At 46.4% G+C, this 26,780-nt stretch overlaps 1 protein-coding gene across 4 annotated transcripts in view; it reads right to left on the bottom strand.

Moving 5' to 3' along the window:
• The window catches only part of arhgap29a (Rho GTPase activating protein 29a), a gene marked incomplete at its 5' end in the record, with an annotated part of 47,605 nt that extends 25,225 nt beyond the window's left edge, over positions 1–22,380 (bottom strand). For 2 of the 4 annotated variants that reach the window (XM_080020348.1, XM_080020349.1), the window contains 4 exons: positions 484–556; positions 771–867; positions 4,818–4,961; positions 22,080–22,380. In XM_080020348.1, the coding sequence (XP_079876474.1) occupies positions 484–556; positions 771–867; positions 4,818–4,961; positions 22,080–22,380 (615 nt within the window). Of the gene's footprint in view, positions 1–483; positions 557–770; positions 868–2,124; positions 2,377–4,817; positions 4,962–19,131; positions 19,212–22,079 lie in introns of those variants that run through there. The other 2 variants (XM_080020351.1, XM_080020350.1) reach the window with 2 other exon arrangements.
• Between the last annotated feature and the right edge of the window lie 4,400 nt (positions 22,381–26,780).

Here is a 26,780-nt window from a genome sequence, read left to right as displayed (position 1 = left end):
TAATTTTTATCACACATGATTGCGCTTATATCCAAATATGGAAATACGCTCTTGTGCAGACTTGGCTGCGCTAATTCATCGGTTCTAGCCAGGATTACCGGCTCTGTGTTCATCAGAAGGAGCTCAACTTGGGAAACACTGAGACAAGGAATGTTTGACAAAGCTTTGAAATCCGCTTTTAAATAGACTAAAGGAAGAAATTCTGCAGTTTGTTTTGCTGGACCCAACTAATATCCACCCACGTGAGGGGCCGCCAACCACACTTCGACAAACGCTGGTATTGAAAATACAATCTATACTAAATAATGCTTCGGCTGGTGGACACAATTTTTCTTTTTTTTTTTATGTGGGTGGGGCTGGGGCTCCACAACACATTGCCTTCTGCTGCAACGGGCCCCGCATCCAGCAATTAGCCAGTGACGACAGCGGTTCATAGAGACTTTGATCAAAGCGGTGACACATGAACTCTGTCCGTCATCTCACCCTGCTTCGCTTAGTCAGGGGCAGCCCCAACGCTGATCCGTTCTCTACATCTCCCATAAGGAAGTCAGACACTCTGAGAACAGAGAGAGAGAGAGAGAGAGAGAGAGAGAGAGAGAGAGAGAGAGAGAGAGAGAGAGAGAGAGAGAGAGAGAGAGAGAGAGAGAGAGACATCGTCATGTTGTGTCGAATTTGTTGTTTTATAACATTTGACCACTGGGGCAATGGAGTGAGGGAGTGAATGCGGCTTGGCACGGCATCGCTGGCACAGTGCGACCGCCAGTACTCACACATTGCCAAAGGTGAACGCCAATGTGTCGATGGCGGTGTAGATCTCGCCCAAGAGCTTCTGTTTGTTCTCGTCGTTCACCTCCTTAAAGTTCACACCTGTCAGAGAGTGATGAGGGAGGGAGGGAGGGAGAGGGAGAGAGAGAGAGAGACAGTCAGTCAGTCAGTGGGTTGGGTGGGAAAATCTCTAACCCCGAAACTGTGACATACTGCCTCCCGCCCACCCCCCTGTCAGCGGCCGAAAAAACCTCCTGTACCGACGTGAATGTTGGCATCAACGGCAAACATTCCCAATTATGACTCATCATGGTCGGAGAGGGAAAAAAAAATGTGTATGTATGTAAAGCGCGGCGCCGCCGGGTGACGTTAGAGTCTATAGAGTTGCCATCTAGACGGACAAAAATTATACCGTTTATTTCTAACTAACATAATGACCCATTTCAACAGGTTTGACCCTTCAGCCTGGTGCAAAAATCAGAGCCAAGGATGATTTTTGACTTTTTCGGGAGCGGATATCCTTTCCTCACAACTTGAGGACATTTAAGATCAGAACATATCGAATCAAACGACCCAAATACTCCACGGTGGCCCTTCCCCAATGGATGTACTGGGAACATTAACCGCCCGTGCACGGTGCTACCTGGCCCCAGAAACCCCTGGAGGGGGGAGATGAATCCTGGCTGAGGATCGACATATTTGTCTGCAATCTGAAAGCGGTATCGGTTTCCTGCTGCGAGTCTAAACAGGGCGATGAGCGAAGGAGAGAACAGGGGAAAAACAAGCGCTTTGAATAAGGGCTTTTGCAATCAGTCTGCACAATAAACTTCCTGTACCCGACTACGGCGGAGGGAGAAAATAAACTGGCTTGGCGGGGTCAGGAAAGACGACAGCGAGCACCAAGAAATGACCAGGGGTGACGTCGGCGATTCCTCCTGCGCTTTCCGTCAAACCCCCCCCCCCCTTTTCTCTCGGAAAACAATGGCCGACTTCACGAGAAAAAAAAAACGAGTAGTAAAAAAAAAAATGAAAATCCCAAAATCCAGTCATGCTTATTAGTGAGGTCAAAACTTCCCTTCAATTGAGAAGATTATTCACCGACCTGTCTGGTTTTTTTTTTCTTCTAAACTGTTGTGCGAGTGAATGGCTTTATTATTTTTATTATTATTATTATTACTATTATTATTATTACTGAATAATAATGTAATAAAGAGTTTAAAAAATATTGGGGCGACCATGGAATTGTCCATAAGGGGACCGCTGAACTACTGTTAATGACAGATTCATAAGTGCGCGCACACACACACACACACACACACACACACACACACACACACACACACGAGACCTACCACTTACCTCAAACTAAGATTCCTTATTCCGTGGGCTTGAAAATTACCATCCAGTCCTATTAAAGAGATCCACAAAGCTGCCGAAATCTTGAACGACAAAATCCAGTGTGTGTGTGTGTGTGTGTGTGAGGGAGGGCCGAAAAGACTAGTCTTGACTTTCCAGGAGAAAAGGTGGCCGGATAAGTCAAACTGGTCCAATTTGAGACTAAGTCTCCTCTTTCATTCGGCTGCTCCCGTTAGGGGTCGCCGCAGCAGATCATCTGCCTCCAGACTAAGTAAAAAATTTAAATGTAAAAAAAATAATAATAAATAAATAAAAAATAACTATTTTAAATAGGGAGTACGGTGACAAAACGGGCCCTCTTGAGATCTTGAAGGGGAAACCTCGACCGACCGCCGCCGCTTAGAACCTCAGACTAATTTGGCTCTTCGTCTTGCCGCCCCCACCCCCCACCCAAACCCCAACACACTCACTATAACCCCCCGACCACACACCCCCTCCCCCAAAACAGGACATCCTGAGGCTCGCTGGAATACAATGCCAGTGTTCGCTTAGGGCCCTGACCAGCGGGTTACATCACCGTTAAAAAATGGCATTGTTTTTCGCCGAGAGAGTTGGTGGTGGTAAGGGGTGAATGGGGGGGTGGGTAGGTGCGGTAGGTAGGCTGCTGTGAAGCCCTACGTTAAAAAAAATAAAAATAAAAATCTGGGGTGGGTTTGGGGGGGCTGACAAGACATAAATGAGGGGTGGGGCAATGGGGGGGTTTGACAGTTTTATGAATAAACTGATGTCGGCCTCAAAAGAAAGCTTACTATGGTCTGTTCATACCACCTTTTCATGCAGGAGGGTCTAAAAAGGGGTTCAGGTTCAAGGACTTCCTCACTTGACTCAAAAAAAAAAAAAAAAAAAAGAAATCCTTTGCTTGCTTTCCTCATCTTTGTGCAATTTGTTTCCCCTCATTTCAGTAAATATTTCTTACAAAAAAAAAAAAAAAAAATCTTCAATTTTCTTTTTAACTTTTCACTTTTCCCTTGTTTTGCTGCCATTTATCTGCACTGTTGACAATCGGCACGAAGATCTCGCTGTAATATTACCTGCACTGACAAACAGCCTAAAACTTAGGACTCCCCAGCCTTGCCTCTGCTGTTCACTGTAACCGACGAGGCGGTGATGGACGTCAAGTCGGAGCACGAAACCAACTCCCTTAACGACACGAGCCCATCGACAAGTCTGAAGCTACAAGCTGACGAGCGGGGGCCGGAAGAAAACACCTCAACGCTCGACATTTTGCTGCTCTAAGGTCGGACGCCTCCAGGTTCGGCTCCAGTGCGAGCGACCGGCGGCCTCCACCTGCCGCTTCAGCGAGCTGTGAATTACCTGTGGGGTGGTAGCTCTGGCTGCTGAATCGGTGCGATTTTGACGGCAAGATTTCGCAGATTTGCTCTCATCCAACCTCGCATTCTATAGACAAGAGGACTTCACTGTGAGGTCCCCACACACACACACACACGCACACGCAAGAAAGTGACAAACAGGCTTTTTTTTTTTCGACTTCCAGCCTAAACCAGGCAGCATTCTCTCCACCTCCAGGTCCACATTTCTCTCTCTCTCAAAAAAAAAAAAAAAAAAGGTCTATTGCCCGTCTTGTAGCGTTGGAGAAAGGCACCAACAAGCCTTGTCATCAAGCTGTGGTCAGCCAGTGAGCGATCCAGGCCACCTAGCGGAGGGACTAGAGCCACACTTGGCTGCAATCCAGGGACATTCCGGGAGAAGACGGTGGGCTGTTTGTTACTTCTCATGGAAGGAGTGACTCTTAAAGTGGTCAATGCTCAAATATAACGCTTTTGGACAGAGCTACGAGCGATGTTTATTCAGCGGGTGAGGGTGGCTAGACAGCCATACAGAAAAACTGTCAAGCTGTTGCATGCTCCGCAGAGAGAGTCTGCAGGCAGGTGAGAGGTTTTTGCATGAAATCAGAGTGAACGTGTCACACACACACACACACACACACACACACACACACACACACACACACACACACACACACACACACACACACACACACACACACACACACACACACCAAGCCTGAGCTTAGTATAGCATGTCAGGCTGCTTTATTAACTTGGAGCTGGCGCCTCGCAGATACTATACAGCCAAAGCAGCGCGGTCCTTTTGCGATGCAAATTGAGACAAAGTATACTGGGGGAGGATGCCTGTGTGCGGCCTGCAAGCTAAGAATCTACCTGCGTGCCTGATCATAATCTGACAGAGTGAGAGAGAGTGAGAGAGAGAGAGAGAGAGAGAGAGAGAGAGAGAGAGAGAGAGAGCGAGAGAGAGAGAAAATGTGATTCCTAAATATACAGTAGTTCCCCCACTGGACGGGCGCACCAAGCGCAAAAGAGTTCTCGCAAGTACACCCTGTTCGGCCCCCTCCGAGCGTAAGAATCAAATGAGATGTTCAAAACGAATATTTGCACGGCCTCCGCACTGTGACACCACAGACTGAGCCCGGATCCACTGGAGATCTGAGACAACTTCTCCGGACGACTCCAAATGCTTTGAGGCCGTGAGACCAGCCCCCTCCAACAAGCTCTCTGAAAGTCACCCAAACCGCACGTTGTTTTACGGCTAGATTGCGTGGAAAGGGCGGTGGGAGAGGAGAACCCAAGAGAAGATCTGAGAGGGTGATGGCTCACCTTTGACCCTGGCGATGACGGTTCCGGCCGCGCTGAGGATGTCGACGGAGTTGAGGCTCTGGTGTTTGGCGATGACGGCCTTGAGGACGCGCAGCAGCTCCCCCAGGCGCTCGTGGACCGCCTGATGGAGGCAGTCCTGGTGCTCTGGAGGAAAATCAACCGATCGATCAATCAATGGAAAAAAAAATATGAACTGCGGAACGCCCTTCCCCATCTCTCTCTCTCTCTCTCTCTCTCTCTCTCTCGCGCTCTCTCTCGCGCTCTCTCTCGCGCTCTCTCTCGCTCTCTCTCTCGCTCTCTCCTCTTTGCACTCTCTTTATCAGGTTTCTCTGCAATATGGAAGTGCCTGTTTGTTTACCAATGGCGCATCAAATTGGAGCAACATGACCAGAGAGAGGGGGGGGGGCTTTACATGTCAGATTGAAGGGGGGAGGATTCATTTGTTTCCATGGCGCCGGGATAGACCGCTACTTCACAACGGTCCCTGCCACCCAGCGGTCTGCGCTGCGCCCTGACTGGCCGAGGACAAAGCGCGGGGGACGCCGCTGGGATTTCACAGCCTTCGGGGGCGAAGTTACTCACGGCGCTTAAATGGGGCTGACCTGGCAACCTAATGCATAACCAAACATGAACCGCAGAGATCTTTCAGCGATTAGTGGTTAGCTAGTCAGCTATCCAAAGGAAACTCAGCGTCTCAGGTATGCGCGCCCCGATGTGATAAATGGAGCGGACACCGGGTCAATGGTCACACGGAGTTTTTGGATACTGGGGCAAAATGTACTTTGCTTTCAAGTCATTAGAGATTAGTGATAACATAGTATTGGCAAACCTAAGAAGTCAAGCCACGATGACGATGAGAAATTAAATTGGAAATCACAAACGAGTAAGAAAACTACATTCTGTTTTAAATGCAATACTTTGTAAGACCTTGCTCAAAGATGATTTCATGAAATCAAATAACTTTCCCTCTCATTCAAGAAGCATTGCAGGTAGGTGGAGGTGTATTATAAGTATTATATATAGGCTGCAGGGCAGGGTAAGAGATATTTCATGAACTACGTGATTCTATGACTTGTCATGAACTGTAACAGAATGCAGGGCGAGCGATCAGGTACTGGAATAAATCTAAACAGAAGGTAAGTGCAAGGATTTTCTTGGATTCCTTGGTAAGTATAAAGTGAGTCGGGTTAAGCTAGAACAGGTCAGGCTGGGTTCAGCGGTAGGCTTAGGTTTTTTTAACATCAGAACTGCTGACTCTGAAGCGCAAGAACTCGACTCATTTTGACAAAGTTATATACAGTTAAACAAAATCAAACAAAACGTTTGCGGTGAAATTACCTTGTAAATTAAAATTTAAGACTATTGAATTTGAATGTATTGACAAATGTAGTGTGTCAAGAGCTTTTAAACTATGCACCGTGGCCCCATCGGTACGAGAGGTAAAAGGGGCAACACCGGTGTGTTAACAAAGACCCTCACAAACAACACACACACACAAACTCAAGAGCAATAATCACTGCTTTTAAACACACACAACAAATAAAGGCACACACACACACACACACACACACACACACACACACACACACACACACACACACACACACACACACACACACACACACACACACACACACACACACACACACACACACACACACAGTTGAAAAGAGGCGGTGAAAGCCATATTTGTGCTGACGGCCAAACCGGGATTACACCTTGTATGGAAATGGGGATCATGGAGAATTTAGCCGTCTCCCTTTTTGCCTTTTATTTGTTGGTTCTCTTTTTTACACCGGGACAAAAAGGGCCGGCAGTGGGACTAACGATGCCGGGACGGTGCGGCCGCCGGGACAATGCCAGCGGCCGCGCAGCCAGGAAATCCAGCCAGTGGACCGGCAGGTAAACAGTCTACGCTGAATAACCGCCGGTCACAACACCACCACGACTTCCAAACATGTGACTGAGTGTTAGTGTTGCTTTATAAACATTTAATATGTACTGAGGTCCCTCGAAACCGACGGGTCTTGGTGAGATTCAAAGAAAAGGGATCTTACAATAGGACTTTGGTATGCAGGTAGGACAGTGGTCTGCGACACCCTCCTCCCCATCCCATTTCACTACCAACAAGTCAACAAACACCATGAACACAATGGATTCAATGACGGCTTCCAAAGAAGCCAATCAGCATGCTGGGTAAGCAAATGTCCACGGACTGTAAACATGAAGCCAAGAGGGAGCAGAATTCGGGGAGGAGGCATAACTGGAGGGTGTATACTGTATAACATACCACCGTGAAGTCACAAGGTCACCTCAGGTAAATAACAACTAAGTAATTGGAACCACATGTAGAGATACACCAATTATACTTGTAACACAACCCAAGCACACACCACCACAGTCCAGACAACTCCAGCGATGAAGGGAAGGACATGGACCACAACACGCCAACATGCCCCCGCTGCACACGGCCTCGCCTGCCAAGCGCCTCACCACAGGACGGAGCGGGCCCAGGGTCTATTCTATAGCAACCGTCTTCATCTATCTTCATCACATGTCAGGCGGCGTTCCATCCGAGGCGGAGAACGCGGTGGCTTCCAACGAGCGAAGCCTCTTGTTCTATTATTTCTGCCTTTTTGCTTCCAGGCTGGGGGTGCCGGGGGGGGTGGAGGCGAGGGCGGATGTGAATCAAGTTTTACTGCACAGCATCCTCAGATGCTTTACATGGAGATGTCTGGTTATAAGAAAGTGTCAGGCTACTGGCAAATCTGAATTCTTTTGTCACAGAAATAATAAATTATGGCTATGAGATAATTCCTACGGGTGTGGCCCTGACAGAACATTCCCAGCTGTGTTTTGAGACCTCCTTCCCCGTCAGATTTACACTAAACTTTGGGACAAATGCCCAATAAGGTACTCTATTTCATCCCTCCTTATGGCATACCAGACGCAGTACCATTAATTATAATGGCGCTAATTAAAGTTTAAAAGGAGAAACGTCCGCTGCTATATTAGTGCAAATTTTAGGAAGGGGGTAATTTATTAAAGTTATTTAGCCTATTTATCCGTTAGTTATTGTATCTTTTCTTGCCTTCGGATGAACTTGTGCAGTGGCCGTTCAAAACACGCCCGTTCATGAAAGTCGCAGCGACTCACGGTGAAAAACAGCAGGAAAATGCGCTACCTCGCGGGGATAAAAACACACCCAAGTCGTGCTTTGGGATAAACTTGTTGTTTGCTTGTTTATTCAAACTTTATGATTATTACATGTGTCGCCTTTTAGTTTATTAATATGTCACGTGTCGTGTGGAAATTGCACCAAATTCAACACTGCACGTCCTTGGGTCCAGACGATAGTCAAACTTTACGTACCCAATGGTTTTGGGCATTTCTTATGTCGGTATACTGTATGTTTGTGTCTTATGTAGTGATATACGTAGATCTTTTCCTCAACTCAGCTATGTAGCGAGTCTGCAGGGCCACTGGAGGACCCCCCGTCCTTTTACGGCCGTATACGGGACCTCAGCCGACAATGAGTCAAAGTTCAGGAAGAAGCCTTCATACCTAAGCCCTTAATTGGCCCGGTTCAGCTTAGTTCCCATTTATGAACATTACCCTTCGCACAACAAAACCTACAATGGCCTAAATTGCTGTACATACACAGCTCTTTCTCCAAGGGTAACTGAATCCTGAGACTCGGAGGCATCATCCTTTGGGGTGGGAGGTGGGATGTGATGGCGGGGGGGTTATTAAGGACAAGTCTAAATCCAGAATGCCCGTGCGTGAGAGAGGAGGAGGCTCTCCCTCATAAAGGACTATTGGCTTCAGTCTACAATGGCTGTTGTGTGGCCTATTGAGCAAATTGCTAACGTGGTCTAATTAGCAAGACACTACGATGGCCTCCACCAGCCCAGCAGGACATGGGGCAGTGTACAGAGAAGGACGATTTAACCCCCTAACTGACAATTTGAGTGGGACACAATGGAAATGGTGCTTGTTCCCGTCACGGAGGGCCATCTAAACGCACGCCATACCGGAGAATTTTGCCTCAACAAATCACCTCACTTTTAATAGATTCGATTTCAAAGAGTGCCTTTCAATGTTTCCCAATTCAAAAGTTGGTCAGAAAAACGGGGAGGGGGGGGGGGGGGGTGGAGCTGTCTGTTTTTTCTTTTCCTGGGAAGACCAAAGATTTTTAGTGGGTCCTTGTTTGAGTGCGGAAACACAGCTATTGTCCCTGGGGCCAGTGGCAAATAGTAGAGGCGGTCACCTTATGGGCCTGCCACATGAGGGGTTTATGGAACAATAAATCACAATGCCAGCTTTTCACATATTTAACAGAAGAAGAGCAGCGCTGTAAGGAAGTGTGTGTGTGTGTGTGTGTGTGTGAGAGAGAGAGACAGAGTGGGGGGGGGGGGGGCGGGGTGTACGGTGAGAAGATAGATGGAGCACCAGTGGTGGGTCTGGGAAAAAAAATGGCAAGAGGGTTGCAAGGTATTTGTCACAGAATGGTCCATTGATGTTCTGTCCTGAATTTCCCCTCGCACCACCGGGGTGCAACGAGAGAGAGAGAGGGAGGGTGAGATGTATAAGAAGTACTGCGGAGACAGAGACTGGAAGGGGGACCAGACTCGGGTCCCAGCGAGGATGAGCCCATGGATCGGGAGCTCAGGGCTGCCGGCGTCCACCTTGCTGGGTTTTTAATTCATCACCGTCATGGAAACGCGACATTCCAGGCTCTTGTTAGGGGAGCGGGGATGGGAGTCGCAGGGAGAGAGGGGCAGATTGGTTTCCATAATGAAAACATTGTGAGATCATTCGACACTGAGATGACACCTCGACACCGAAACATTTGCCCACCCCTCCCAGTCTAGAGGGCATCAAGCTGGTGGCTTTCAACTCACTAAAGACCAGCGTTTCCATTATTCGGGAATTGCAGGTTTTTGACCGGGAAAATCTGTTGAAGTCCGACATATTTAAATCCCTCCGGTTATAATGTCCGGTGAAAATAATTCCCTCCAAGCACAATTTGAATGAGTGCTGGGAGGATCATTTGGATAAAAAAAATCCGCAGATCTGTTCATTTCCGCGCTCGGCAAGTTGCAAGGGAAAGCCAATCAGCTTGGGCGATCTAAAGCTCACCTGTCACCTCTGACCAATCACATTTGTGGATACAGAACTAAGCCCCGCCCCCCTGCCTCGTGGACAGGTTGCGCTTGTAAACACAGACAGAGTGCAGACAGAGCCGCAGCGTAAAGAACTCTGAGGAGAAGCAGAAAGATGATGTGTCGTCTGGACACATTCATCCATAGTTTGCCGTGTTTTTGGGGATATTTAAGTTCTGACCCAAAGCAGACGGTAAATATTCATTGTGTAAAATATGTCGACGGGTAGTGACGACGAAGACGGACACCACAACATTTATTGGGTTTTTTTTAGACCTACTTGCCATACTTATTTTGTTTTTGATTTGATCAAAATCTTATTTTGGTGAAATGTTAATTAAAGCGGCTGCACTTGTTACTTAGAAATAATTTGATTTAAAGTTGTATTATTCCTAATATTTGACTAAACTGACGATATTTGACTAAACTGACGGGACTTCTTTTATTTTGAATATTGAATAAAAAATATTATACATCTACATGCCTTGATGATGTCATTCTCTTTATAGCCTGCGTATCAATTGTTTTTAAGCTCAATAAACACAGATCATGTTTAACCGGAATCTCTCCCATTTGAAATTGAAATCTTCTCGGACATGTTGACCGATCACCAATTTTTTTCTAATGGAAGCTCTGCTTAAGACATGTGGTGAAGACCGCCACATTGGCCAGTCATTCTAGGGGCCGACAAATTAACAAAGTCAAAGATGCTCACTGTACCATAAACAAAATATATCACCTTTTGATATCGTCTCAACAGCACATCTTTCTAATGGCGTGAATCTTTGACAGCTTCCTGATACATTATGACTTGGCAACATTCCTTTGGCTGCAGCCCTAGCTATGCCCAGTCATGCATTGCAAATCGTGGGAGCAATGTATTATTTATGCTTCAAAACATTCGAGAGACCGGAGGGGAGCTTATTGCCACAAAGCAAGTGTGAAATCGCTAAACATGTCACAACTAGGACCGCAGAGGTCCAATCAAATGAAAGGAGCTGATGGCAAAGGGGACTTAATATGGTGTTGGACAGCCTAGCCATGACTAATGTCAATCAAAAAGCTCAGGGTGTCTCCTATTAAGTCAGGCCACAGCTGGACATTCCAGTTACTCACCCGATGAATAACAAACTAGGGCTTTGGCATGGTGGCTGTTTAAAAGAAAAGGTACATTCATCAAATGGCGGCGAGGCCGTCTTTTGATGGGGAACCTCTTAGTCTCCCTTTCCTCATTGAGAAACAAGAGCCCAAATGCCACCCTAATAATCAATCACCGCATGACTCATTAACGCCTCGTTTTTGTTTAAATGGATTCCTCAATTTTGTTGGGGGGTGAAAGCAACATTCCAACATCCCACACTCACCAGCATCTTATAGCCTTTCTGGGAATTCATGGGCGGAGTAATATCAGATGACAAAAAAAAAAAAACATTCCACTTGAAAAAAAAAAAAAGACAAAATTAAATAAAAATCACCAACCATTTTGTCTGATCGTGAGGGGCTCATGCAAAATGGTTCCACTTCACCTGTAACCTGTGCTTGTCTTGACTGGCGGGGTCATTTCAAATGGGTGGCCGCACATCTCAGACCCCCCAAGAAACTCCCCATTCCCCTAAACACTTCCTGTGGCCAGCGGGCCCTGGTCCACCTCTGTCGACAGACCACCAGTGGTCCCCTCCACGGATTAGAAGATTACATGCAGCTGGTAAAAGGCGGGGGGACCTTTGCCTTCAGAGACTCCGGCGCTCATGCCAGGGCATTCCCTGCTGATCCACCTTTGAAGCCCTCTTTCCCATGAGTGCATACACAAAGAGCCGGCGTTTAAAAGGAGCCCCGGGCTGCACGCACACGCACACGCACACACCTTCCGCCTAGCTAGGGGGGCTCTTATGTACCCTCTCCGTAGGCTCCTGCCTCAGCCAAGCTCGTGAGCCATTTTCAAAAGACGACCAAATTTTGCCGAAAATAAAAGAAAGTCCTCGAAGCCGGGACTTCCCTTTTGGGATAGCAATTTCAATGTAATTTAATGTAAGAGGACATTTAGTTTCAATGTCATTTGAGGACATCAAGCTGAAACTATTCAGACCTCAAATCACACGTCGCCGAAAAATTCCAGAGAGAGAGAGGGCTCATTTAATATTCCCAAATCTGTTTTCAGCCAACAGCTGTGTTTGCTGTTGGATATTTCTCCCCTCGGCTCTTAGCATATGAATGAGAAGCCTAGTGTGGAGTCAAGAATCCACTTTTTCCCCACTCTTTCATTTCTCCTTGGAGCTGTCTATCACAGTGAGGAAAGACAGGCCACCTTTCTTTGCCCCCCCCCCTCCTGATACAACCCCCTCCACCCTCCAAGATTCCCCGCTTGCCACCATCTCTGGCGCCCCCACCCCCACCCACCCCCGTTGATGCACTGCTCAGACGGCTGGCATTCCAGCGATGCTTTTTTCTTCAAGAGAAGCTGAAAAAAAAGAAAATCCCCCCGTGGAGCAAACTCTCGTCGGCGGCCAAAATGGCTGAGGCCTCGGAGCCTGGAGAGACAGGGGCGGCCTCACCGCGCTCTTTATAAAGGGAAGTGCAGCCGAGCCGGGAGGAGCCGGGCGATCAGCGAGATCTTGTCGACCGAGCGGATGCCTGCGGCATACCTGTCAAAGGGGGGGGGGCACATAACACTGAGCACAAGAGGGCATTGTTTAGGTTCACCAGCAAACTAATCCTGGGTGAATGGAGTTTCTGGACTCGCAGGCTCTCACAGTTGATGGTACCAAAACACGATTAGTTCCATATTCGGTTGTTTACATTTGTATACCAGAGGGACGAATTTGACTTTGAATTACAGTTGGTCGAGGTCAGGGGTCACGCTGGCACATTTCGACACGACCCGAAACCTCTTTCGAAACGGACAAAAAAAACAAACAAAAAAAAAAAACATTCAATCTCGTTAAATGTAAATTTTATTAGCGCTTCAAAAGAATATTCAATGGAGAGATAAAGCACAAGAGCCCCACCCCCCTTGAAAAACAAGAGCCCCGGCTGGGTTCAAAGCCGTGTTTTGTTCCTCAGCTTTATTCCGTCCATGCGCGCGGCGATTGATTGGCGTGCACGGTGGCCACGGATTGGCTCTGAAGCCCTTTCGGGTCCCTTTGCCCGTGGAGTGGATGTGGATTTGCACATGTGTCAGTCTCACTGAACATCTAAATGCCGACAGGGCCTCCAGCCCAACGCAAAAAAAAAAGGGGGCCCCAATCTCCATTCATTGGCAGTTATGAAATATGGAGATTTGGAGGCTTCTGGGTTCTACTGCAACAATGGTGATGGATGGAGGGGGGCACATACACATTTGTTGGAGAGGCAACTGGTAGAACCAGAAGAGGTACTGGCATAGTTTTTAGAAAGTCACATTTTAGTGATAAACCCATATGTAATATATTGAAATATTTTTAAGTATCTTTTTTATTATTATTATTATTATTATTAAAAACGATACCTGATGTCAAGGTCCAAGAATGTTTGTTTTCCCTTGTAATTAAAAAAGAAAAAAAAAAAAATCGCACTTAAAACTTTTGTTTAAATCTTATTCATTTAAATACTTGTAAATTCTGCATTCACACTTTTGAAATGAATACATTCGGCAAACACACAATGCATATGCATATGCGCTTTAGGCGGGTGAACACCAAGCCACAGACACCGTTCTAGTTCCCAGAGAAGGACAGACACCACTGCGGTCCTAGACGCGCTTCACGCTCAGTCTGATTACCTCCACATCCATCCAGCCCCACCCAGCCCCACCCCCGCTCCCACCCCATCCCGGTCACACGCGACCGTGCCTTGAGGGTTCAGGCTTTGGCAGGAAGGCAGAAAACAAGGCCAATTAGGCAGGGTGTATTCCCTCTTTCAAAATGACATATCTGTCCACAACAGGGACCACAAGCAACTTCGAGCAACTTCTAATTTTTTCCAGAAATAAATCAAATTATAGTTTCCATCTCTGGTTTCCACGCTCAAAAAGATGCCTCGCTGTTCGAATACAGTGACAAAGTTAAGTGGGGAGTCGGGTGGGCAGCAGGGACGCGAGTCTAATGAGCGCACAACACTCGCGGTGGAGGCAGACATGATGCCAGTCTTGCAGGCAAAAGTGGCAGCCAAATTTTGCATTCAGAGTTGGTATAATAGGGGGGAGCATTTAATGGATTAATGAACATTTGTAAAGGGTGCAGGATGCCACATTAATACTGCCATGCGTCTAATTCTAGACGGCTTTAATCCACTGGATGGTAGACGGGTGGGTTCGACTTAAGCTTATTTTGCAGGATAAATTTGCCATCCTGGTTTCCAAAGCCTAATCCAAGATGGGCGATGGGAGGTCTCCCCAGCCGAGTACCACTTAACGGCTGCTCAAAGCTATCTGGCTAATCTGCAAAAGCGTAAACAAGGCTGTGGATGTTGATTTTGGGAAGATGCAATCTTACGTTTTTCCGAAACGCTCAAAAACTCACTGCCTTGCAGGTGAACAAATGTTTAGATAAGTTGATACAGCCTCCCAAAAATCTCACTTCTGCTTTCTACTTGTTTATCCATGATGGCGGGCTGTGCGGAGCCCTCGGGTTTAGCGAGGGCCACATTGTTGTCCTTGAGAGTCACATCTTAAGCATGAAGGTGAATTGAAGGTTATCAAAGACCCTTCGCCATAAAATCAATCGCCACCGAATTCTGATCCAAAGTCTGAGTTGTGGCCTGAGTAGAGTGGTGATATGTGCCGTGTACGAGCCCCTTTTGCCGGCGGGAATCAGCTGACCTATCGGAGAGAGGCCCGAAGTTATATTTTCTACTTGTCCTGGGGCCCTGCCAGGGAGGGCCGACAATTCCCAGTTCATCACGCGCACTGTGGGAAGCTGGGGGGCAGACTTTACTATGATCTAACCCTTTCCTCGAAAACAAATTCACCCCTCGCCTCAACAGCGGCCAGAACTATAAATCTTGTCATAAGGAGAGGGGCGTGGAGGGTGGGGGGGTGGGGTGGGGGTGCTGTGAATTGTGAAGACAGAAAAGAGAAAGAGAGGACGAGAACTCTTGGGTTTGTACTTGAAAACAACTTGCAAATCTCAGAGTACAGTGGAGTCGTTAAACTTGACAAATCGGCGTAGCGCGGTCATAGAACGGCCACCGCAGGCACCGCCGACTCACTCCCGGGGGGGGGTTTCGCGTCTTAGATCAACTTCAGCCCGTCGCTCCTTGTTTACTATTATTTCGGCGGCCCCCCCCCCCCCACTCTCTTGCATGAGGGATAATTGCACGTGCCATATGTCACCCAATCCCGCAACTCAATCCCCGGAGCTCGTAATCCAGCACCGTGATTGCTCCAGATAATAGGAAAGGAATAGAGTTGCTTTTAAGCAAAGAACCCACAAAACAATTAGGGTAATGTAAGAAATCCTTTCAAGAAGCTTTGCAGAGATAACCATGTGTTCCACGCGAGATCTCCAGATCTGACATACAATTTCCGAAGGCTGGGTGGGGGATCCCTTTCTTTTTAAAGCTTCTGGAAGGTTTCAGCACTGTGCGACTTGATCTGCAGAGGACACACTCTGCTCTGCAGCCCCCGGCTGATTTACAAGGGTTTTCAACGCAGATACATTTAGAGCTACCATAAAAGGAGTTTTTTGGGGGGGATGGAAGACGTTTGTGATGCTTTACAGTTGATACCAGAACCCAGAGGGATAGGCCGTCTAAAACGGAGCGCCGTCTCAGCCATTGAGAAAGCCTTTGGAGTGGTCAGTGAAGAGAACAAGTGGGGCTAATTTTAGGCTGCCATTTCACAAGGGGTGAATTTGACCACAAATCACAAAAAACAGCATTTAGGTTTTCTCTGAGGACCCACTGCAGAGCGACTTTCCCACAAAGCTTTGGTCTCACGGAGAAATGCCCATCCCCTCTACTTGAAAAACTACTCCAAAAATTGAAAGGAAAACATCCCCCAGACTTTTACCTTAAATACTTAAATAGAAATAAAAAATAAATATAAAATAAAATAAAATAAAAAATTTAAAAAAAAAACATAAAAAGGAAACCTAAACTCCGAACATTAGAATTAGGATTTAATTCAGATCAATTTGTTTAAACATTATTCGGAGAGACAATAATGCCTTAGGAAAGAACAAAAGCAATGATTGCAAAAAGACAAACAATTTTTGGCCAACTGCCTGGAAGCCATCACTTGTTGAGTCATCACGGGCATTACGGCGTCATATTATACATTATGCAACACCTGTTCTGATATTATGAGCAGCTAGCTGGCAATCATTGAATTACAGACCACATAGTCACAGGGCAGTTAAAACCCACCATGATTAACACTCTGACATGAGGTCATCAAGCAGTTAATGAGTCACAGCCCTCCCTTAAACGAAATGAACATGGGATTTTGTGCACAGTCCAGCTGATCTGAGCGCAAACTGACAGGACGTACCGTATGTGAGTCATACATGGCGTATTGACAGCAATTACAACCGTGACTAACACATTGGAATTGATAAAGCAGGAATGTGAAACCTGAATCAGAATGACATGTGAAAGACGGGCCGATAGGAATAAGGCCATAAGAATAGAAACAAGGTACAACCAATACATTTTGACTAGTCCTTAGACTATTTCCATGGTATATTATATAGATAATGTACACACACACCCCTAATATATACACACACACGCCTAATCTACACACACACACACACACACACACACATATACAACACACACACACACACACACACACACACACACACACACACACACACACACACACACACACACACACACACACACACACACACACACACACACACACACACACACACACACACACACACACACAAACAAATAAAAGCCTGCCTCAAATACAGACCGGGTAAAACGAAGACGGATAAATTATAACGGTCCGGTCAAACCCCGGGGGAAATTCCGGGGTCATATCAGCCACAGCGATGACAATGAAACACAGAGGTACAGGTGAGAGCACTGCGTCCGGGGACGGGGGCTCTGTCAGCAAAGGGAACAGAGCTTCTGGGGGAGACGGGAAGCCAAGCGCTGGTCGAAAAACAACGATTCTGTTGCCTACACCTCTCGTTTGAGCGTTACGTAACGTATCCGTGACAGTCATCAATGTGGGAACAGACTCCACACGGAACTTTTCCGTAAAGGAGGCCAACGTGGGAACGACTGCCTTTCGCCTTTGCCGTTTTTTGATTTTATTTTTTATTTATTTATTTTTTTTTAAACGCAGCAATGTCACGGTTTCCATGTGGGAACGCGGTTTAATAAACAACCCCCCACCGACAACACAGCGGCCAACGGAACCAGCACCTTTCCCAGAGGCAGCGTTATCAGAGATTGGTAACTGGCAGAGCGCCTAAAACAACAACTCTGAAGGACATATGATGTTTGTCCACTTGTCGCATACAGTATAAAGGCGACGGCAGCCCTAAGGTATAAAAGACGCTCGGGTGGGGGGTGGGGGATGGGGGCGGTGGGTGGTGGGACAACCAAGCATTTGTTCTGTTAGGAATGCAGGGTATGCGAGACAAGGGGAGGGGCGGGAATGGAGGTGGGACGGAGGGGGGGGGGGGGGTTGGGGAGCGCGGGAGCGCGGGAGCAGTCTGGCTGTTGGGGAGACTGGAGAACCCCCGGCCCCCGCTAACCCCGGCAGTTTGATCGAAACGATTAGGGCTCTGGCATCGGTCAATATTGAAATAGTAGTTAAAAGTTGCTCTTGGGTTCATCTCCGGGGGCATGGAGGAGAAAAATGCTGCGGCTGGAAGACCTAGAAATAGCAAGAGATAAACCTCGATGGTCAAAGCTTGGAATTGCATTTCGTTATTTTCGGTCATTCTGATTTGTTGGCGGTCGAGTTGGATATTAACTGACGGAAAAAGTGGTAAAAAAGTGATGGTGGTAAAGAGTTACCAGAATCCGCCCAGGTTATATTTGGCTGATGTTAACTATTATATTAGTCATTATAATTTCATTTTTAATGCAAAAGCGTGCAATGAAAAGAAAAACACTGAAACGCAATGCCACCAAATGCAACAACAACAACAACCAAAAAAAACTCCTGATAAATTCAACGGTCCCAAGAAGTTCAACCCCTCCGATTGTTTTTGTAGGTTCCAGACTAAGATCGTTTTCTGCCACCAACCAATTATACCTTCTACAGTAAGTGGCCCGTGAACGTTAATGGTCACAACGTCCTGAAAAAGGCTCCCAGAGTTAAACCCAGTGGCAGTCAGGTCGTGACCCGCCGTCCGCACGACGCGGTGGACGAACCGCTGACGTCTGAGGCTCTGAACGAGCTCCCATGTCTGCAGGAAAGACGACATCCCGAGAGGCGGCTTCTCTTACCGATAGTTTTTACCTCCAAAGCAGTCTCCTGCGAAGGAAACACTCTTCTCTACCAAACGTCCGAGCCTATGCTTTGACTTGATACCGAGAGCGTTTTGTTTAAAAGCCCCATCTCCTGGCTGTAGAAGTTTGCTGTAATAACCCAGCCGCTTTCAGCTTCATGGAGTAAATCCACCGCCGGTGTTGTTTACATCCTTAAATGGCTGATGCATAAGACAGCCTATCATTTTCCGCTTGGCAGGATAGGTTATAAACACCGGTGACACACCTCTCTCAGCCAGCCGAGCACAAACAGAACAATCTACTGTTTAAAAATAGCACTCTGGCTCCCAAAGAAGCGAAAAGAAGAGGAATAAAAATAAAAAAAAGAATAAAAAATATAAAAACTCCCAAAAAACACTCGGTCTGCATTCGACCGTGTGAGGGATTTTTTTTTTGTATTCTTTATTTGAATACAATAAAGATGTACTGCGGACAAACCTTAAAGATAGACCGGCCTTTGTCATGTTAATTCTCCGACGTGGAGCAGGAGATGTTTTTTTTGTTTTTTTTAAGTCCCATTCTTACCGTCTACCACAAAAGGGTGCAGAGCTGACCTCCGCAACTTATCAGGTCACCAAGCGTCCTCGGCGATCCCGGATAAGTCGAAGCCCCCCCCTCCCCACACCACACAACACACACACACACACACACACACACACACACACACACACACACACACACCCCGAACCCCGACAATAATCCCATCCAATTACCAGCAATGTTCTCCACCGGCGGCCACTGGACAAGTTCAAAACTTTCCAAAAAGTAAAAAAATAAAAACAAAAGCTTTGAATAGGAGCCACGGTGTGGAAATGTGACGAGAGCTGTAAGGCCTGCGACGTCCACTGACTACAATTGAAGCACATGGAAAGAAAAATATGGGAAAAACTCTGCCGATGTTCATTTTTGCCGCCCCCCCCGCAACTCCCCATCAAAAAAAGATGTACGTCACAGGCCCAGACTACAACCGTCCAGCGAGTAAGAAGCAGTTGCCATTTAAGGGCGAAATGGGTTAAAAAGTCTTAAAAATAATAAATAAACGGATCTTAATGAAAATGGCTGAGGGTCAGTCCGTCCATCTGTCCGTCGGTCGACCCCGCCCCTCCAGCCCCCCAGCCCCCCCGGGACCAATCCCAGCGGCTGGGGCTATTCTTAACATGGGAAAGTATCTTCTCGGCCAAGGCTGCCGGTTAGCAACGGCGTGCCGGTCCGGAGAAGCTTCCTGCGACCACGGATGTCAGACTCACATGGGTGACCGTGCGCGCCGACCTCATGGCGGCTGCTTCACCAAATTCTACACTGGATACTGCTACTCGGCCCGTGTGGCAAGAGGAAAAAAAGATAAAACGAAAGAAATACATTTGAAAAAGACTCACAGAGCTCCTTTTTTTGTCACACAAAGTGGCCAGGAGTAATGAGACCGGCCGACAATTGTGAAGTGCTTGCGGAGACAATATGGCCATAAATTCGGGGGCGTGGGGTGGTGGGGGTAAAATCACATCCAATCACAGCACAAGCCAGTGGTTCCCAACAGTCTGTTATCGTGCTTCCTCCCCCCACTTTGAAGAGGTTCAGTGACCCCGAAGCACAAAACTGTCCACATGCAAAACAACGTCGAAATGAGGCCAATTCCTACGTTTCTGTCTCTTCGGCGTGCCCCACGGCTCGCACGTCAGTCCCCTTGACTTTCCCATGTTTAGCATCTTGATATTTGTTATTGTTGTAGTCATTTTTTGGGTAAACTTGTTGAGAGATCCACTACTGAATCTTTTGTGTGAGACATAATATAGAAATAATAATAATAAATAATCACTAGCCTATGTGTCGGCAGCACCATATAAAATGCAACAACACAAAATGCTTACACCAATCTAGTTACTCTGGAAAATCAATTTGAGGTGCGCTATTATGGCTTCCGCTTTCCTGATTACTGGAGCTCGCAATTACCCTCACTTCCCCAATAAGCATCATTTACCAAATATGCCATTTCCTGTATTTAGGCTAACTTAACTATATTAATGGAATAAGCTGCAGTCACATGTGGCAGTTTTTGAGTGAGTGTTTTCGCTTTACTCTCCATTGGACCTGCATAATCTGTTCGGTTATGTCCCTTGAATGATTTGGAGGAACTGTTGTCTCCCAGTAATTTCAGCTATTTGTAATGGTGCCATGCAGGTGTGGACAGCACACACATTGTAAACCGGTTTGTCATGGACAGAGCAAATCAGAGTCCAACAGCGAGAACACAATTTCTAGTATGCCAGCAATGTAAACTTGTGTCACGCAGAGTGCCTCCGTGCACCGCCACTCGCAATCTCCCATCAAACACATCAAACTTGCCATTGTACTGATAGTATATTAGTCTCAACCGAGGTCGCTGATTAACTAAACCAGACCATTTCATGAGCTGTGCTTAAATAGGACAACAATGATGTCAAGAAGGCATTTTCTTTTAAAGCTCAGAAAACAAACAAAGAAAATTATATAAATATATTAAAAAATCAACACTTCTTCCACTCCATAAACTGAGTGAGACCTCTGCCTCTCACACTTGTTGAGTTACTGCTTTGATCCGCGCGGCGCTGACAGACGGCCACTCAAAAGTCCCTCAAGCTTGAAAATGTGGCGGTCGCAAGTCCACCTCTCTTAAACCCTCCTGCCCATCCGTCCAGTCAGGTCAAGCACCCTCACTGACCTCCCCAGACAAAAGGCTCGGGATTCCTTATTTGCACACGGACCCCTTAGCACGGCACTAATGGAGGGAAAAGGGGGAGAATAGGTACCACCACCACCACCACGCTGACAACCCCCCGGCCCTCCCCCCACCAGGCGCTCCGTTCTCAGGCAGGCTGGGGGATTAGGGAATCTGGGCCTGATGAGCCAAGAGCCGTGCCCGACTATAACCAAGCCACAAATGTCACAACCAGACACGCACAGACGCACAAAGCCTTTAGGATTTGGCTCTGTGACTATTTGAAATTCACTCAAGGGTATGTGTGTCGCTCCTGAGAGACTGTCTTCGTCAAATTAGAAATTATTGTCAAGTCCTGCAAACCATCTTCCGTCGTCGTCCCCCCACAACACCAAACGCCAAGCGAAAGAACCTTGGGTAGAGAACGTCATCCTGCTGAGCGTTTCTCTTTTTCCTTCTCTTCGGTGAATCGACGTACTTTTGCCCATGGATAATGGCTGTTAGTTAGCTGGAAAGCAACTCATGGGTCCAGGAATCATCTCATATACCGTAAATGTCATATTATAGACCGGTAGTCCATGGAAAAGACCAAAAATAAATGTATAATACAGTCTTCGCTATTTCAAATGGATCGGCAATATGGTAAACTGTGAAATATTATTGTTCAATTGTCTTCTGAGAGACAAACTTTTTTGGCACGTTAGTGGCGGTCAATGACATTTTACACGAGAGGGAGAGAAAGAAAGAGAGAGAGGGAGAGAGGGAGAGGGAGAGATAACTAATGAAGGAGAGATAAGGTTGGTTGACTGACCGTGCAGCCAAGGACAGAACAGGACAAAACAGGTGGACAGGTTGCACACGAGCTATGAGAGGTAGGTGGGGGTGGGCGGTCGGCGGTGTGGGGTGGAGGTGGAGGGGGTAAATGTGGACACGTGTCGTTATTCAGCCTTCCCGCTTGCTCGGCCTTACCTTTGGAGCAGAACACCTCCTTAAGGTGCAGGAGGACATCTGCGAACTTGCGCACGTCGCCGACGAGCTGCATGATGTAGTCGGGCTCGGCCGCCGCCGGCACCTCGGCGCCCTCCGTCCCCGACCCGGCCGAGCTCCGGGAGGGGTTCTTGCCGCCCGTGCCAGCGTCCGACGGGCCCACGGCGGCGGCGGCGGCGGCGGGGAAGAAGTGAGAGTTGGAGAAGCGGGAGATGCCCAGGGACAGTTTGCCGCAGCCAGCGCCGCCGCCTCCGCTGCTCTGCTGCAGCATGGCGGCCAGCATGCCCTCTCAAGCCCGTCCGCCCCTCGGGGCCCTGGCACCCGTGACCTTGCGGATTTGGCTCTCCCGCACTCAAACCGGAGGCTGCACCAGAGCGGGGATGGCTGTCCCTTGGAAATAAAGAATAGGGCATGCAGGTGGGGGGGTTAAACCTCAATGAGAATCTACCGGATTCAAAAGAAAAACTTGACAGATTGGTTTTTATCAGTCAATCACTGTCAGCAGCAGACAGGAACGACAGCGCATAACTAACTCATTTCAGCCCTCATATCGTATCTCATCACCTTTGACAATGATGTCAGTCGCACCTGCTTGTTGACAACATTCCAGGTGTGATGCACGGTCTTTCCGTCAGGTTTTGACAATAACCAACTAGGAGACTGACAGCTCAGGCGAACCTAAATCAGGCTGATCGCATTCATTCGGAGGTGCCACTACTGGTAATAGCTGTCATGACATCCAGGGTCCAGGAAAAGAGCAGATGTTGATAAGAGTTAAGTCACATCATCATCATCACCATCAAAAAAAGAAATTACAAATAACATTCACAATATCTAAGGGATGGCGATATTTCAGCAATGTCTTTCTGTGATTTCTTTTTGACATTTATTTGGTCCAAATGAATAATAATGATGATGATGATGATGATGATGAGGCATTAACTCCGCTTTTTCCTGAATTAGTTGATCGAGATGAGGCCTGAATGACTCAAATGTTTTATTCAAAAACGTAGAGTAATAGAGAGCAAGCAGCGTAAAAATAAGAATACCTGAACACGCATAGCAAAACACATAACAACCATCTCGTACTGAAAATAATGATATTGATTAATATGGGTCTATAATATCGGCGAGCTGGTGTATAATCAGTAGTTCAGTGTTATTAAACACGTTGTCTCATCTGAAAACATGTAGAAAGTAATGGAATTTTTTTTTTTTAAAGTTGACTGACCATGTGTCGTCAATGTAACAGTGGCATTTGGAGTTAAACGGCGCCTAACGCCGTGATACACACCTGCCGTGGATTCCTCAATCATTGCCGGGGGAGCCCTGGGAGTGACGGCGGGGGGCGGTGGCGGTGAGCTGGTGACAAACGCGATTTTTATTTAATCCAACTCCGCGTAGAGACGTGACTGCGCCCCGTTCATCTTTGAGAGCCGGACCAGGGGAAAACAACAAAAAAGAGAGAGAGAGAGAGAGAGAGAGAGAGAGAGAGAGAGCGACCTGCGCGGACCTGTGCTCGTCGGCCGGGGGGGGGGGGGGGGGGGGGCGCGACCCTCACTGGAGCCCCGCGCGGCCCGGCGCGCCGGTCCAGCCTCCTCCAGCCACGTCATCCCCATGGCGGCCTGTGATTGGCCGCGGCAGGCGGGGCGCGAGGCGGGGATGACAGGCGCGCCCCGCCCCGCCCCGCCCCGCGCCCCGCCCCCCTTGACTCCAGGTGTGTTGTGTTTGGAGTTGGTGCCTCGTCTCTAAAGAGGACGATCATGTTTGGACAGTTGGAAAAAAAGTATAAAATTGAAGAAAAAAAAATAAAATATATATATATATATATAGAATTCAGAAACAATACATTGCTCAGGCCAGCTACTTTTTTTGTTTTATTTTGGTTTTGTAGAATGTGAGAGAGATTGCTTCTTTTTTCAGGAATGACTAATTGTAATCTGTAGTATAGTATCTATATATATATATATAGTATCTATCTATCTATCGATCTATCTGTCTGTCTGTCTGTCTGTCTGTCTGTCTGTCTGTCTGTCTGTCTGTCCGTCTGTCTGTCTGTCTGTCTGTCTGTCTGTCTGTCTGTCTATCTATCTATCTATCTATCTATCTATCTATCTATCTATCTATCTGTCTGTCTGTCTGTCTGTCTGTCTGTCTGTCTGTCTGTCTGTCTGTCTGTCTGTCTGTCTGTCTGTCTGTCTGTCTATCTATCTATCTATCTATCTATCTATCTATCTGTCTGTCTGTCTGTCTGTCTGTCTGTCTGTCTGTCTGTCTGTCTGTCTGTCTATCTATCTATCTATCTATCTATCTATCTATCTATCTGTCTGTCTGTCTGTCTGTCTGTATGTTTATCTATCTATCTCTGCATCTATCTGTCCATCTGTATGTTTATCTATCTATCTATCTATCTATCTATCTACTGATCGATCAGTGTTTTGGTTGATCCCTCAGGTTATCACTCTGTTATGCAGTTCTGAAAATGACATTGTATGAAAGATGCGTCTAAGTACTTTTTCATAGACAGGAGAGGACTGCAGATAAGTAAGCTGCGTATGTGTAAGAACTATGCAACTAAATTATATGTATATGCCAGAGTCTACTTTTTAGAAGCGCCCTGCTACTAAAAGTAGCAGGGCAGTTCCCTTAGTGGCATAAATTATGATTTATTATTATCATAATTTTTATTATAATTATCATTATTATAATCATTATTATTATTATTATTATGCTTAGTGGCATAATATTAGGTCATATCCTTCCCATTGCACATATTCGTTGTGTTCAAATGTTGATCTTCCTTCCTTTAAGTTGATAATCAAGTCTTATAGGCAGGGTCTCAAAATACGAGGGGGGTGCAAGACAATGTCACCAACATATTTATAATATACTGTTACACCTGACCCGTAAAATAATTGGAAAATCACGACGCTTTAATGATCCATAAATGTTTACTTCACGTTTTAAAACTTTAACACAGAATAAAATATCACATATCAAAACGATCGCCTCTCTGCGGAAGGAAGACGTGTGAGAGTTTTCCCCTGGTGTTCAACGGCCCCCGGGCCACCTCGCTCCAACGTCCCTGCTTGGAGGTTTAGTCCGACGCCGCCGCCATGCGAGCGCGCCCTGCTCTCCGAGCGTCCCCTGCCGGTGCGACGGCAACGACGCGCAGTGTTGGAATGACAAGGCTGCTTCCAGGTCTTTAGTCGTTTGCTTTCAGTGGAAGAGAAGAGAGAAGCGTTTGAGCTAAAAGAAAGATAAAATAAAAAAAGAAGAAGATTATGCCAGACTATATATTGAGGTTTTTAGTTTTGAGCGTTTCTATATCACTTGGGCGTCTAATTTCTACTACTACTACTCTAATAATAGTAATAATAATAATAATTATAATAATAATAATTATTATTATTATAATTATAATTATAATTATAATAATAAGAGTTGACAGTGACGCGTGAAAAGAGCACGAAAATGATCCATAAAAAGATTTCGGGGTTTTTTTGGTTGTTTTTTTTTTCAATCCAATTCAATTATTTGACGGAACCATATTTTGTTAAACAGGCTGCTCAGTACTTTTAGTGACTTTCAGCGCGAATTACTTAAATATGTCGTCTTCAAGACCGCATGATGAAGTTGTTTTAGTCCACAAAGCAGTAGTTTAAGAACGACACGTAGTAGTTTTATCCCACAAAATCTCTTGACATAACATAATAATATAGTAACTAGTTTTTCAAGTTACTTCACGTCCGTTGGATCAAGTTTCAGTCCGGTTCCTACCTACATCTCAATGCGACTACCTACTATTGTATTGATATCTGATTTATTTGTTTGTTTATTTTTTTGTGGTTTGATATTTCGGGAAACATTAATGTACTGTCTTATCTTATCTTATTGTATATTTAACCCGGGAAATTCTAATAGCAGAGCCAGTGTGCATGCACATATTCAGAATTAAAGTGTAATTAAACTAAAACCACCCAAAAAGAAATCAGGTAAGAAATGCATGGGTTATTATATAAAATGGGCCAACAGGGTTTTGTTTTTTTTAAGTGCCCAAATAATGTAAACAATACGAATAAAATACGTGAAAGATTAAATAATATATCCTTTATTATTTAATCTTTCAAAACTAAATAATATACCCTGCGCTTACAATCAGACGATCCACCAAGTCATAAAGTGTTTTATATGACCTTATCTTGTCTTTGGTACTGATGTATTTTTCCATTTTGAAAACCCGAATGACATTAATCTGAATTGAATAAAAATTTATTGACGCGGCATTTATTTCATTTATTTATGTATTTATGTAATATATATATTTTTAATTCATTCATTCATTATTCTATCATATATCGGGTGTATTTGGTTCCATCTCTGGCAGCTTGACTCTCCCAGTCTCTCTGTCACACAAAACGGACAAGAAATCGACACGGACGGAGGCGCAGCCGCGGCGGGGCCTCGGGGTCCCCCTGGGGCCTCCCTGGGATCCTTTAAATCGCTTGCCGGAGGGATCCGCCGGCTCTCCGCGCCCCCCTCGCACCCGCCGGCTTGGTTGCTCCGTGGCCGCCGCTGGTCCCCTCGCCGCTAAGGGGAGGCAGCGACACCCTCCGCTTCCCTCCTCCCGCATTACCCAGAACGCACCTGGCCGAGCACTAGCCGGTCGTTGCCGTCGGGAAA

Source organism: Zeus faber (genome assembly GCF_960531495.2).
Source record: "Zeus faber genome assembly, chromosome: 19".
Taxonomy (NCBI): Eukaryota; Metazoa; Chordata; class Actinopteri; order Zeiformes; family Zeidae; genus Zeus; species Zeus faber.
The sequence above is the reverse complement of the archived record's forward strand: the minus strand, read 5'-3'. Positions and strand labels throughout refer to the sequence as shown.